Source organism: Athene cunicularia (assembly GCF_003259725.1).
Source record: "Athene cunicularia isolate RWA chromosome 18 unlocalized genomic scaffold, athCun1 chr18_part1, whole genome shotgun sequence".
In the NCBI taxonomy this organism is placed as follows: Eukaryota; Metazoa; Chordata; class Aves; order Strigiformes; family Strigidae; genus Athene; species Athene cunicularia.
Window position 1 is genome coordinate 6,679,604 of NW_020799123.1, and position 8,935 is coordinate 6,688,538.

Below are 8,935 nucleotides of genomic sequence, written 5' to 3' on the forward strand. Positions count from 1 at the left end.
GCCCCCGCGCCCCGCTGAGCCCCCGCTGTGCCTCTACCCGGGGGCACCGCAGGGAGCCCCCATGGTGGCCGGAGGCCGGAGCAGCGCTCCCCGCCCCGCCGGGGGGGGTCTCGTCCGGACCGGCACAGCTCGGCCCCTCGGGGCAGGTCCTCCCCCTCCCCAGACGCCGCTCCCGCTGCCGGCCCCGGGCTGGAGGGTTCTTCAAAGCTTCAAAAGCGAAATAAAAACCCCAAACCGAAACTGCGTGGGAAAGCGGCCCGGGAGGCCGCGCTCGCTGGTAACCCCCTGTGCGGCAGAGATGAGAGAGCAGCCCTGCATCGCCGAACAGCCCCCCCCGGCCCCCCATCGGCACCCCGGAGCTGGGAACCCGGGGTGGGGAGATGGGGGAAACCCTGGGGGGATTTGCTCTGCACCAGCCCCGTGGGCTCTGCTCAGGCCCAGGAAGCCAAAATGGCTGCAGGGGGTTATAAGAGTGTGAGATCCTGGGGTTTGGGTCAGCAAGCCTGGGCCGCGCTGGCGCCGCAGCAGGGCTGCTGGTGCCAGGCAGAGCTGGCCACTAGCCCCTGGCTTGTCCCAGGCAGGGTGCCATGGAGGTGCTGTCGGTGTCTCTCACTGCCGGGCTCCAAGGCCCAGCTGAAGTTCAGGCTGGCCAAAGGTCCCCAGGGCAGCCGGGATCCCGTTTAACTGTGCTGCAGCCGGGCGAGCGAGGAGGTTCTGCGGCGTGCCCAGGACACGTCCCTCGCAGGTGTCTCTGGCCGAGAAACCCCCCCGTGTGCCGGGGGGTGGCTGAGCTCCAGCTCCGCGGGGCCGAGCTGGGAGCTGAGGGTGGGCTCATTTATTTCCTCCACTCGGCTGAGCATTCGCCCACGGCCGCTCGGCCCTGAGAAAGGCGACAGAGAGGAATCCCACGGCGGCCGGCAGCAGATGCCTGTGGAGAGGAAAACCAGGGCAAGCGTGTCGTGATACGGCCCCAGAATGGAGGTGGTGGGGTGGGGAGTGTCCCTCGCCTGTGGCATCAACAGCCCTCTTCTCGACAAGGAGGTTGTGAGCGGCACGGCCACCCTGAATGTGTGTTCAGGGGGGAGCCGGGGGGGGACGCTGCCCTAAGTCAGGAAACAAAACCCAGCTCCAAGACAGCTGGTTTGAGCACGGGACCGCGATAAGGAAAAAAGGCAGCAGGAAATGAAAGGGCCAGAGCTGCTTTTGGGTTTGGCAGCGCCTGCGGGATGGCAGGGCACAGGCAGTGCCATCGCACCCCAGCTGCCTCCTCCTGCCAGGGCCCTTTGCAGCACAGCGTGACGTTAAGGGAGCTCAGGCCAGAGGGGGGAAATCAGAAAAGAGCCAACGTCTGTTTGTGTTGAAGCCATCCAGCATTTTTTTGCAGACATCAGCCAAGCAGCAGCAGCAATGCCATTGGTGGGAAGACGGAGTTATTTGGGGAATGCTGGACTCCGCACCATGAGAACAGCAGGGGAGGAGGTTGGTTTTAATTTAACAGGCCATGTTTACTCTTCCCCTCTCACCTTTGGACTGTCTGAAATGTGCAGCGAAAGCCCCAGCGTGGAAGAAGGGGCCACGAATGCTTCCCCCTCCCCATGGCTGCTCCCAGGCCCCCCCCACCCCCCTCAGCTCTGCCACTCTGCAGCGCCTGGGTGCAGCAGCCTCCCACGTTGCAGACCTAGGGCAGGGATTTCTCACGCAGTAAAAAAAACAGGCAGATGCAAAGCTTAAAAAATACCCAGCTTTAATCTGTAGACTTGCAAAGAGAGACCTGGGAGCAGAGCAGAGGTGAAGGAGGCACGGGGCAGGTGACAGGTGAGCAGCTCGGGCACAAGGCCAGGCAAGATGCTGGCAGGGACAGATGTGCCAGACAGTCCTCAACTCCTACGTGCAGCAGTACCATGCCCTCCCACAGCTGCCCTTTGCATCAGTTCTTCAGCTCCATGACCAAATATTCATCATCTCACCATCCCAGGTAGTGCTCAGGGGAGCTGGTAGCGTGCTCGAGGGGTTGGCAGGGCCAGGCTGAGCACCAGGGACATGCAGCAACGTGGGCCCCAAGCCTTGCACCCTGCACCCTGCCAGTGCCCAACCTAGCAGTGTTTGAAGCATCTCAGGCATCTCCTCTCCAGAGAGTGGGTTTCAGCTGCTATTTGCCAGTGGCAGGAAGAAAGTTGTATTACACATACAGTGATGGGAGGGAAACCCAGCCCCAGGCCACTGTGGGCACCTCCACCCCACCAAATCCAGCCTGCGTGACGCTGGAGATGATTTTTTCTGGATTGAAAGGAAAAGGTTTTTCTCATTAAAAACAAAAAAGTGTCTAATCCTGTGGCCACAAGAGTAGGGAATTAAGTTTTTTCCAAATTGCCGTGTGTACTAGAAGTGCCCCAAACATTGCTAGAGTGCTCTCAGGGGAGTTTTATTTCTCACGCCAGCTGCACAGGCAGGGAGCAGGCTTGGCTGGACGCTCCCCCACCCCGGCCCTTCCCTCCAGCAGAACCGGGACACAATGGGGACATCACTGCCTTCGTGGCAGCAGGAGGATAAAAGCCAACAGCAGCAACCACAGCAGTGAGGAGCCACTGCCGAGGGTGGGCACTAGCCACACCCGGGCATGGGGCAGCTTGGGGGGCAGAGCTGAGGGTCTCTGGAAGTAAGTCATAGCCTGGCAGCACCAGGGGCATGATCAGGCCCTTTCAGCCAGATGAGAGCAGCACCAAGAGCAGGGATGGCTGCAGGGGAGGAGAGGGCCGGGGGCTGCATGGGGGCTCATCCGTGGCACACACATGGCCCCTCCAGCTGCTCCAAGGGACCCCTCAGTGTGGGGCCGTATCCTGCATCCTGCTTGGGTGATGGAGGCATCCCCATGACTCACTGGCCAGGCTGGCATTCATCACACCACTGTTTTTTGACATTGCCCCGCCTGGCGGCAGGATCCGGCCCCAGGGCGATGGCTCTTCTTATGCATTGTCCTGTCCATGCTTGGCTTGTCAGAGCCTGGGTCCCTCAGTGCTCGAGAGCAGGATTGGGCCCCTGCTCTGCCTCCCGCCTGCCTGCACCCCCGGAGCTGCTGGCTCCTCCCCACCGCTCTCAGGCGAAGGCACAGCAGCTGGATTTCTTCTTCTGTGACTCGATGTAGTCATGGATCTGGAAGCGTGGCTCGTCTGGCGGCTGCACCGCACGCTGCTTCAGCTCCCTGGGGTGGTGGGGCCACGTTACCACCACTCACCCGCTCCAGTGTGGGTGTGGGAGGTGGTGAGGCTGCAGGGGACATCTCCCTTGCCGCTCCCCTGGTCCCCAGGTACTCACTTGGCAATGGCCAGGAAAGCCAGCTCCACGTTCATGCCCGTCTTGGCGCTCGTCTCCATGAAAGGCACCCCGTACTCCTGCAAGGGCAGCACGACCCCGTCAGCGGTGCTGAAATGCTCTCCTGCCCCTCCAAATCATCCCTGTCCCCTGGCTTGGGGACAAGGTGCCATCCCCTCCCTGCCTTGCTCTTGGTTTTGTTGTGCAAGCAGCTGCCACGCTGCCTGTGATAGAGCCAGGCAGGTCTGGGCACCCGTCAGAGGGGATGGCACGGCCGTGTGGGGACCCTGAGCAACATGCAATTATCTGGGGGGGGTTCAGCCGGGTTAGACCCTGGCATGGCTCACCCTGGCCAGCGATGCTCCATCCTCCGTCCTCACAGCCCTCTCACTGCTCACGTCGGCCTGCCAAGGGAAGGAAAGCATCACTGTGTACCAGGGCCAGCTGGCACCCTGCGGGCATCTGGCAAGCAGGCAGAGTGGGGTGTGCAGGGGCCTGCGAGGAACTGGGGGTGTCAGAGACCCAGGAACATTCAGTGACCAGAGGAGAATTCGGACCCGTTGAGCATCTGGGACCTGGTGGCATCAAGGATGTGGGGGGGCATCTGGGACCTGGAGACCTGAGGCAGCATCCAGTACCTGGGGGTACCCAGGACCCAGCAGGACTTCTGGTGTCCTGCTGGACACCGGGTACCCAGCATCACCCAGGATTCAGGGGGCATTCAGTCCCTGAGGAAAATCGCGTACCTAGTCAGGTATTAGGCACCTGGCAGCATCTAGGACCTGCGAAGAGAATCTGAGACCTGATTGGGCATCTGGCACTTGGGGCTACCTGGGATCTGGTGGTGCATCCAGGACCTGGGTGGGCATCCCATACCCAGCAGCATCCCACACCCGGAGCCTTAGCCTCGTGCTGCCCCCCACTGGCTAGCAGGAACATCGGGCCCCGCCTCCGACACCCTCAAACCTCGGGGGTCACCTCTGGCCCTGGCTGAGCCCAGAAAGCAGCAGAGCCAGGCGGGGGGTGTAAGCAGGATGCACCCAGCCAGCAGGCAGAGCACCCACCGAGCCCCATCCCTCCACAGCCACAGGGCACAGCCCGGATCGGCACAGCATAGCTCGGCTCAGCACAGCATGGCACAGCACAGCACGGCACAGCAAACCGCGGTGTGACGGGAACCCTGCACTCACCTTATTACCCAGCAGCATGATGACCACGTCCTTCTGGGCGTACTCGTGGATCTCTGTCAGCCAGGCCTGCGGGGCAGCGGGGCTGTGTTGGGGTGAGCGGTACCCCCATCCCTCCCCTCTCAGCCCTCACACCCTGCCATGATGATGGGGAAAACGAGGGTTTTTTTGGCATGGGAACCATTCCAGCATCACAGCTGAACAGTCCTGAAAACGCCCTGTCTCCTGGCCACGACCCAAGCCTACCCATGGTTCACATCCATCCCAAACCGCGTTTTTGCCCTCCAGCCATTTACCGTGTCCCTAAACAAAACTCACCCAGCCATGCAGCACCCAGCCAGGTGCCTCCGGGACGAGCTCCCAGCTGGCTGGGTCTGGCCAAACCAGCCAGTGCTTATGTGTAAAACAGGCTCCAAACTGCCCCAAACACCCAGCAAGCCACGCAGGGCACCCACAACCCCGATCCCTGGGGAGAAACATGCTTCTGATCCATGGAGGGGACTCACGCGGATGTTGTCAAAGGACATCTTGCTGGTGATATCATAGAGCAAGAGCAGGGCTGGAAGGGAAGAGGCAGAGGCATTGCCCCACTGCAGGGTTGTGCTCTGGCTGGTGTCCCCCATCTCCACCAGACCCCAAACCCACCTTGGGCATCCCTGTAGTAGGCATGAGTGACGCTGCGGAAACGCTCTTGTCCTGCTGTGTCCCAGATCTGCTGAGAAGCCACCCTGGTGAGAGCGGGGAGGGGAACCCCCCCCCCAGCTGGGGATGCCTCTGTGGCTCCTGGCCCTGCCGGACCACCACACTCAGCCGGGGGGGGGGGCAGGTTTCCAGCAATCTGGCTGGGAATTGTTCACCCCTTCCCAAAGCTCACCTGCAACTTCACCTTCACACCGTCCACAGCCACCACTTTGTTCTGCAGAAGAGAAGAAGAGCCCCATTGTGGAGCTGGCCATGTCCCAGCCCTTCAGCCACTCTCCCCTGGCCAGCAGGATGAAGCCAGGCTGTCCGTGGGGCTGGACAGCGAAGCCTCGCTGCTACAAACTCTGGTCCTGCTGGGGGGCTGTGACGCCACATGGCAGCTACAGAGACATCCCAGAGCAGCATCCCCTCATGCCAGGGTGGAAAAGGGCAGACTTGGGCCCTGACAGAGACAGGACAGCAAGATCCCAGACTGCTTTGGACCCAGTACTTCGCTCATCTCCTACAGTCGGTGCCCCTGTCCTGTGGCTCCCGAGCCCCTTAATGAGCTGGCTAATGATGCAGGCTGCCCCGCAAGGCACAGGGATGCCAACCTGCTCTGGCTCCTGCTGGGTAGCCCTGGGCTTGCAGTGGCCCCAGCCCAGATGGCCAGGGGAAGTTCATCAGAGCTGGGGAACTAGAGAGATCTTGCATGAACTACATGCAAATGTACATTTATTAATAACATCTTGGTGTGCTTTTATAACGTCTGCCCTCTATTAAGCCCTGACCCTTCTACCAGGATTCCTCTGCTCCATGTGCCGAAGGAACCACCCCTGCACTATAAATTTGGGCTCCTTCCAGCAATTTAATGCTTTTGGATGCTATGAGCTACCTGGGGATGCTCAGTGGGTGATGCTGGGGTGTTCTTGCTGGGGGGGAGCCTTGCTTGGCCCTTAAAGGTGGTTGCACACACTGAGTTAGGGGGGTCGCACGCAGCTTTATCCAGCATGGCAGGAGGAAATCTCCCAGGTCAGGGCAGTTTGCAGCCAGGCATCAGGGCCGCTCGAGCCTGCGGCTGGGCTGGGACTGGGGAAGGGAAGCAGCATTTGTAAATGAGGAGGGAAGACAATTATTGGGGCTTAAGCAATCACTGTACGCAACTTAGAAGTGCAGGGACTTCTCTCCAGAGGCCCATGAAAAGAAAAGCAGGATTTACCAAAGGGCTATTTTAAGACTCTTAAAGAATTGTACTTGGAGGGATGATTCTGGAAGGAGAAGACCCCTATAAATAATTTGGTTGCCTGGAATTGTTTGAAATGGAAATTCAGCTCTTGTGTAGATGATAAAAGTTGAAAAAATGGGCTGAATAAAACAGAAAATGTGCCCTAGGAGATGCTGGAAGTCACCAACCAGCAGCAAGGCATGAGCTGCTGGAGGGGATGCCTGCATGGAGCAGAGCAGGTACCTACGAGCTGGCAACACCCCTGGGGCCACCAGTGCTGAGCCCAGCAGTGGGACATGGCAGATTTTCCTTTTCTCATGACTTTATTGGAAGGACAGGCCACGAGACCCTTCCAAAGCGAGCCCATGGCCCTCTCCCCAGCCCCTGCTTACCAACCCCCCAGTTCCCCCTTCAAGCCAAGAGCAGCCCGGGTAGCAAAGGCAGCACAAAACCAGAGTATCTGCGGAGGCAGAGGAAGCGCCAACCGCACATGACACGTGTCGGCAGTTGTGGGCAGAGCCCAGACCGGGGACACCCCCCCGTGACTTCCAGCCTGCTGAAACACTGCTCTACCCTGTGCTGCAAACAGCTCTGCCTGCCCGCGGCCCCCCGAGAGACCCCCGTAGCTGGAATTTGGTGAAGAGAGAGCAGCAGGAGAGTTTAAATGGGATCTAGTGACCTAAATAACTCCTCGGCAGCCCACTTCAGCCCTTTCAAGGCACAAAATTACAGCAACCAGTGTTTGTCTCCCCAAAACCACTGGCCTCAGCCTGGCCAGTGGAGCATGCCAGCCACCCACTGCACACCCCCAGCCCACGCACCCAGCTGGGATAGGCTAAATTGAGGCTTTTTGCTGATTTAAAGGCAAGAGTGCTGCTCTCAGTGGGTTCTTCTGTCTGTTACTGCTCTCCCGGGGAGAGTTGGAAGGGTTTCAGCAAGCACTTGCTGCTGGTTGGTACATTATGTGGGGTGCAGAGGCTGGAAACCCCCCTGTCTCCCCTTTTCAGTGCCCCATCCTGGCTGAGGTGTGGGTCTGGGGAGGCAAGGGGGTGGCAGCCATGGTGGTCTCACCCGGAAATCTATGCCCACGGTGGCTATGAACGTCCCGGAGAGAAAGGCCCCGTCTTTGAACTGGAGCAGGAAACAGGTTTTCCCCACGCCCGAGTCTCCAAGTAACATCACCTGCAAGATGGGCGCAGGGAGAGGCGTCAGCAGGTTGGGGAGGGGGCAGCGGTGCTGAGCCCCCCCCCGGTCCCTTGTGTCCCTTCATTTCTTTCCCCAGGGATGGTCCTGCTGGGTCTGGGGACCTTGTGAGATCTGGGGGAGGGATGGGACCCCCGAGAGTGCAGCCAAGCAGAGCCTCAGGGCAGCAGAGCAGTCCCCAGCCACCGAAGAAGGGGAGAGCAGAAGAGGAGAGCTGGCAGGAAGACAGGTACTGCAGCAAGAAGAGATGTCTCCTGCCAGCCCCTGGCTGTCTCCTAACCCAGGAGGCTTCTTGGAGAACCGGCAGCAGCTACTCAACACGTGGAGCCACGTCCACCCCCAGCCCGGGCGTGCCCAGCCCCAGGGCTGATGCATGGCTTGGGCAAACGCCACCATGTCCGGGACTGCCACAGACACCAAAGCAAACACGGTGCCTTTTCCCCTCCTGCTAAGCAAACAGGCTCAACCTGGGCTCCCCAACCACTCTGGCACGTCTGGACCCGGGCAGGCAGCAGCCAGGACTGATGCTGGTCTCGCTAAGCACAGCCTTACCCGACACCCCGATGCCTTCTCTCCTCCCTGCGCGCCGGCAGCAGCCCTTTCCTGCCCAGCAATAATTAACCTGATGCTGACTACATCTATCCCCTGCCTAAAACTGGCAGCGAGCAGGACTCCAGCAAGAAGGTCCATCCCCACAAACCCACCCTGCGGGGATGCTGGAGCCTGCAAAGCAAACCCACGCAGCCCCACTGCCCCTGGGCTGGGCAAACACCGTGAGCTGTGGCCACCTGCCACAGGGATGGCACAGCAAATGCCCTGGGGGCCAGCACAGCCAGAGCTGGAAGTGCTCTGCCCCCTGACAGGTGACTTAGCTGCTCAAATCCTTCCCCCGGACACCCCTACCCAGCCCAAGCTGGAGGGCAGCTGGAAACACCCCTCAGTTCTGCCTTCACCTTGCTTTGGATGAAGTTGGCAACTGATTTCCTCCCTCTGACACAAAAATCACCCTCCACTGAAAGGAGTCAGAGCCGGGAGGATAAAGGCAAAGGAATAAAAGCAGTTTAGGGAAGGTGGCAGCACTCAGGACCACTTTGGGAGCTAGCTCAGCAAGGTAGGGGGAGGTCTCAGGGCTGGTCCCATGGGTGCTGGGCTCAGCCTGGGGCTGTGTATTAAATTTTTCGATTAAAAGGCTCCTCGGCCCTGAGCCTCCCCTCTGCCGCCGGGAAGAGTAGGGTGCTTCTGCGGGCTGACCTTCGGCCGAGCTGGGCTGGGAAAGAAGGGTGCTCTCGGGGAGGAGGGTCCCCATCCCTGGCAGGGGCGTGGGGGTGTT

The 8,935-nt window shown here is 60.2% G+C and overlaps 2 protein-coding genes across 3 annotated transcripts in view; both read right to left on the minus strand.

Moving 5' to 3' along the window:
* The window catches only part of SLC9A3R1 (SLC9A3 regulator 1), a 29,192-nt gene extending 26,298 nt beyond the window's left edge, over window positions 1–2,894 (minus strand). The window contains exons 1-2 of one of the 2 annotated variants that reach the window (XM_026861096.1): window positions 2,752–2,894; window positions 512–536 (exon numbers count right to left, since the gene is read on the minus strand). In XM_026861096.1, the coding sequence (XP_026716897.1) occupies window positions 512–536; window positions 2,752–2,893 (167 nt within the window). In that variant the 5' untranslated portion in view covers window position 2,894. Of the gene's footprint in view, window positions 1–165; window positions 183–511; window positions 537–2,751 lie in introns of those variants that run through there. The other variant, XM_026861097.1, reaches the window with a different exon arrangement.
* A 25-nt stretch (window positions 2,895–2,919) lies between these two features.
* Window positions 2,920–8,935, minus strand: part of RAB37 (RAB37, member RAS oncogene family) — an 8,249-nt gene continuing 2,233 nt past the window's right edge. Inside the window, exons 2-9 of the mRNA XM_026861101.1 lie at window positions 7,474–7,584; window positions 5,371–5,412; window positions 5,142–5,208; window positions 5,003–5,055; window positions 4,500–4,565; window positions 3,657–3,713; window positions 3,313–3,389; window positions 2,920–3,199 (exon numbers count right to left, since the gene is read on the minus strand). Coding sequence (XP_026716902.1) covers window positions 3,094–3,199; window positions 3,313–3,389; window positions 3,657–3,713; window positions 4,500–4,565; window positions 5,003–5,055; window positions 5,142–5,208; window positions 5,371–5,412; window positions 7,474–7,581 — 576 coding nt within the window. The 5' untranslated portion in view covers window positions 7,582–7,584 and the 3' untranslated portion in view covers window positions 2,920–3,093. The remainder of the gene's footprint in view (window positions 3,200–3,312; window positions 3,390–3,656; window positions 3,714–4,499; window positions 4,566–5,002; window positions 5,056–5,141; window positions 5,209–5,370; window positions 5,413–7,473; window positions 7,585–8,935) is intronic.